Here is a 4,295-nt window from a genome sequence, read left to right as displayed (position 1 = left end):
TGTGCGCTCCAGTCTAACCTCTCCAACACCTTAGAAAGAAAAAAAAACATGCTGTCCGCTTTATTTATTTTGATTTGATTATTCGTGTTATACTAGTCTGTCTGCTTTAAAATCCAGAGCCAACTTACGCAACCTTGAAATTTGAAGCTTAGTAATGTGGTAATTAGTGGAGAGAATATAGGCGTTCTAATTCGCGAAATACTAATTAGTGTAACATTTTACGCTTAAAATGCGGCGTGGAAGAGTTCAAAGTCAAGAATGTAGAAACTGTGTTGCGATAATTGTGATAATTGTGTGAACATACAGTGACTGTGTGCGAAGAGAAACCGCTAAAAGGAGCCACTAAAACTGTTGCATCATACCCGTAAAGGCGGAGCATAGGGGTCCCCCTAATTTTAGAGAATCCTCAAAATGATCGACTTCGCCACGCGGCTGGTGCGGATAGCGTATTTTCCCATCCCATAACAAACAAATGTAAATAAACGGCGGAGGTGCGACAAGATGCAAAAATTCAAACTGCACCTTAACACGCACATAAATCGACCGCACAGATTTCAATGGAGGCAACGGCGCTGTTAGAACATTTCATCATGTTACTGTGGCACTTGTCATGTATTACTGATTTGCCCGTCCCCTCTGCAAAAACGACTTCGTGGACCTGCGGGTATCTTTCGACAAATAAATCAGCAAAACAAAATAAAGGCCTTTTTACATCTCGTTCTCTTACATCCCCCACCCACATAAAAGCAACGATATGCTGCTGCTGCTGTTGTTGTTGTTCTTGTCCTTTGCTGGATGGCACATGACAATGATGATGTCCTCAGGTTTAATGGCGCGTATACCCACGTGGGTCAAACATACTTGGCCTTCTTCCTCTATGTTGCCAACGCTTGTTCCTCAAATGCCGCAATAATTGAATGTGCAACCATGACTTCTACTTTAGTTCATAACTAAAACAGAGGGTCATTATTCCGTCTAACCATAGCATTACGCTCAAAAACCTTGCAAACATGACAAACCTACGTACCAACATAATTTTCTTTTTTTTTTTTTTACTTAGAGGCTAAACAAGGAACTATTTTCCTTTAGCTAAACCTCTCGAGCCCCCCAGGGACAGTGACAGAAAGCGACGAAGACTCGTATGCGCTCGTGCGCTCCTACGTTTCAGTCTTCGCTGCGCCTTCATCGCCGAAGGATCTTATAATACTCTTCCCGAGTTACCCGAGGACAACGGCCTCTCGCTCCATGGAGACCGCTTCAGAGGGGGTCGAAGCCCTTCTCGGATTTTCGAAAGAGGACGAAGCACCGACTCCCGAGGTGTTCGACGATGAAGCTAAGAGCGCACCTAAACTCCAGACTGGTCACAATGAAGGTGAGCATGTTACGACGATTCCTGTGGACTTGAGCACACCGACACCGTTGGTAGATCATCGGGCTGACGAATCGAAAGCATCCGCATCCACTGGCGCCAAGAATGGAAGCCCGCCGCTTGCCGACGCCAACATAGTTCCTAGTTCTGTCACCGGCTCCAGGAAGATGGCGGACGAGCGGCGCACTCCGAGCAGCGACACAAAGGAGCGGGACTCGTTCCGCCTCCTTCCCATCTTGGCGACGCTGTACCACACGCTGGCACCTGCGGCGAGCGTGCTCAAGAAGGTCCGCAAGCGCAGCTCCGTCTCCATGATGCCTCTGGAAACGAGCAGCACCGAAAGCAGCACCCTCCAGAGGGGCACTGGCTACCACTCCCTCATCCTGGGTATCCTCCTGGCGGGCGGCACCAGCGCCGTCCTTTCTCTGGTGAACGTCATCATCAAGCGCCTGGAGACTGTCAGCTCGCTTGAAATCCTCACCTTTATGGCGTTCGGCGTCTTCATCGGCATCCTACCCGCGGCTACGGAAGAGGTGCAGCCCTTCGGTCCGAAACGCGCCCAGCCGCTGCTGTTTGTGAGGACCGTCCTGTCATTAGGCTCCGCCGCCCTGCGACTGTCCAGCCTCTCGTACCTGACCATCGCTGACTCCTCGATCATCACCTGCCTCACCCCCCTCATGGTCGCTATCACGGCGAGCCTATTCCTGGCCGAGCCCTGCCACTGGACCCAGGGGGCTGCAGCGGCCCTTTCCATTCTGGGCGTGGCACTCGTGGTGAAGCCGCCGTTTCTCGCGACCACGGGGGCCTCTTTCACGCAGGAGCAGTACATCGGCATCGCGTACGGCCTCAGCCACACCATCCTCAACGGAGTCATCACCGTCTGCATCCGGGCAACGAGGGGTGTCTCGCGAAGCGTCGTGGTCTTCCACTACGGATGTCTCTCGATGCTGCTGGTGTCCATCGTGTCCGTCGCCATGGGCCGCCTGAAGATATTCTACGACGGCTCCCAGATCGGCTATCTCCTGCTCATCTCTCATCTCACCTTCGCCGTTCAGATGTTTCTCTGCAAGGCGCTACAAATGGAAAGCGCCACCATCGTGACCGTCGTCAAGACGACTTCGGATGTCATATTCGGGTTCATTATGCAGGTAAGGAATTCTCTTTAAGCTTCGTTTCTTGCGGGTGCAAACTTGAATTATTAATGTCTAATTTGAGGTCTTCGTGTCAGTGTTCGCTCGTAAGTTGGGAACCTGCTGTACCGTAATGTAATAACTTCATTTAGCCCTGTAAACGTTCTTAACTTCCATTGCTTCCAAGCATTCCGTTCGGGCACGGCAGTGAAAAAAATACATATTTGTGTCAATGCAACTTCAGCATTTTGCCTGGTTAGTTAAAACAATAATTTAAATAGCTATGCTCTTCAACAAAATGTAGATGAATGACACGTTTCCATTATTTGTGCAAGATTCTCAATCCTTTCAAAATGCGTGAACACAATATCGTATATTTCTGCTTGCAAGCAGCGTAACGTTATCTTTTTCCCAGCGCTCTGCCAATAACTCATATTCATGCAGGCCGTATTCCTGAACGTGCAGCCCGACATATTCAGCCTGTTAGGGGGCACGTTCGTCCTCTTCGGCGTGCTGATTATCGGCCTCCGCAAGATTGCCGAGGCCGCAATGCCCGGGTCCAATCTCAGGCGCCGACTCCGATTTTTGCTATGAGATAAACCTCTTTTTGCGTCGTCGACCGCTTGGCCTTGTTATTTGACTGCATTGCGTTCTGACCACTCCTTTTGAGTCATTTTGTGGAGCCGCTGCAGTGCCATCTACAAGACTATTAAACGTGTAAGCAATGCGTAAGCAGCGAAGTATTGAGTACGGCTAAGAAACAATACTAAGAGCCCCTATACATGGTGCCTCATAAGTGCCATCAATTAACCAAGAAATTATCATCTCGGCATGGCATGCTCTAATGCGAGTCAGTGATCATGTAAGAATTAAAAAAAAACTTTTTTTTTTGTGCCTACGCATAAATGGTCCTTGATTCAAACCCATCTCAGAAGTCACGTATTCTTAAATTCCCACCTCTTCAAGTCATACCCCGTTCCAGAGGAAGCTTCGAGCCAAAATCAACATAAAACTTCAGCCTGTCTTCAAAGCTGTGTGTCTGAGTCTTGTAAAAACTTTAACAGGTGAGTTAAGTTTAGCCAAACACATCAAATAAGTGCTGCCACTGCACCAAACATAAGACCTGCTTTCGGCGTCAACTACGCTGCGGATTCAGGACGATGTTCGACGGAGCTTGCCGAGCAAAGCAGCTGAACTGATATTCCCGATGACGATGCCCTTGAATTCAACTGAGGGGATCACAAGGACTGAGCGCCTACAAAAGCAAAGTGCAAAAAAGGCCTATAAATTAGTTACATTGAAGACCTAATGCTCTGGACGATGAAATAATGGGAGTATAGCTAAGGATTACATAAATCTAGGAAAAATCTCAGCAATTCAGATCAAAGAAGTAATAGAGGAATAACGAAATGTGATATATTTGACTGTCACCCCCAGGCAGCTAACAACAATTTCTCTGCGTCACTAGTGAGGAGAGTACAATAAATGCATACGGGATTAAACTTCAGGGACTAACAAAAAGACTAAATTGAAATAGGTAGCGCAGCAAATGATGAAAAAATTGTAGCGCTAAGCGCATTAATCAGCGAAAGATCTTACACGTTTCGTTTAGCCCCTCAGCCCTGCATTCGGCCGTGGAATCGACATCTCTAGCCGTAAGAGAAATCCTAGCGTGCTCATGCGATTCAGAGAAATCTGATCTGACCATCCGCCGCCTCCCACCTGTTTACTAACTGCCCTCTCGACCTTTCCGTCTCCTCCCGCTTTGCTAATCATGGAGGGGAGATTGCGGTCAT

At 48.2% G+C, this 4,295-nt stretch overlaps 1 protein-coding gene across 1 annotated transcript; it reads left to right on the top strand.

Moving 5' to 3' along the window:
- Positions 1–1,210: 1,210 nt before the first annotated feature.
- Positions 1,211–3,093, top strand: LOC144097020 (solute carrier family 35 member G1-like). The gene is made up of 2 exons (XM_077629814.1): positions 1,211–2,517; positions 2,944–3,093. The coding sequence occupies exons 1-2, from the start codon at positions 1,246–1,248 to the stop codon at positions 3,091–3,093; spliced, it is 1,422 nt and encodes a 473-aa protein (XP_077485940.1). The 5' UTR covers positions 1,211–1,245.
- Positions 3,094–4,295: the final 1,202 nt, after the last annotated feature.

Source organism: Amblyomma americanum, chromosome 7, assembly GCF_052857255.1.
Source record: "Amblyomma americanum isolate KBUSLIRL-KWMA chromosome 7, ASM5285725v1, whole genome shotgun sequence".
Lineage (NCBI taxonomy): Eukaryota > Metazoa > Arthropoda > Arachnida > Ixodida > Ixodidae > Amblyomma > Amblyomma americanum.
This window is presented reverse-complemented; position numbering and strand designations above follow the sequence as displayed.

Bases quoted from the DNA above. Each gene is read 5' to 3' on its own strand.
- LOC144097020 (XM_077629814.1), top strand. From the start codon at position 1,246: ATGGAGACCGCTTCAGAGGGGGTCGAAGCCCTTCTCGGATTTTCGAAA. The intron at 2,518-2,943 runs GTAAGGAATTCT...ATATTCATGCAG, and splicing joins TATTCGGGTTCATTATGCAG to GCCGTATTCCTGAACGTGCA.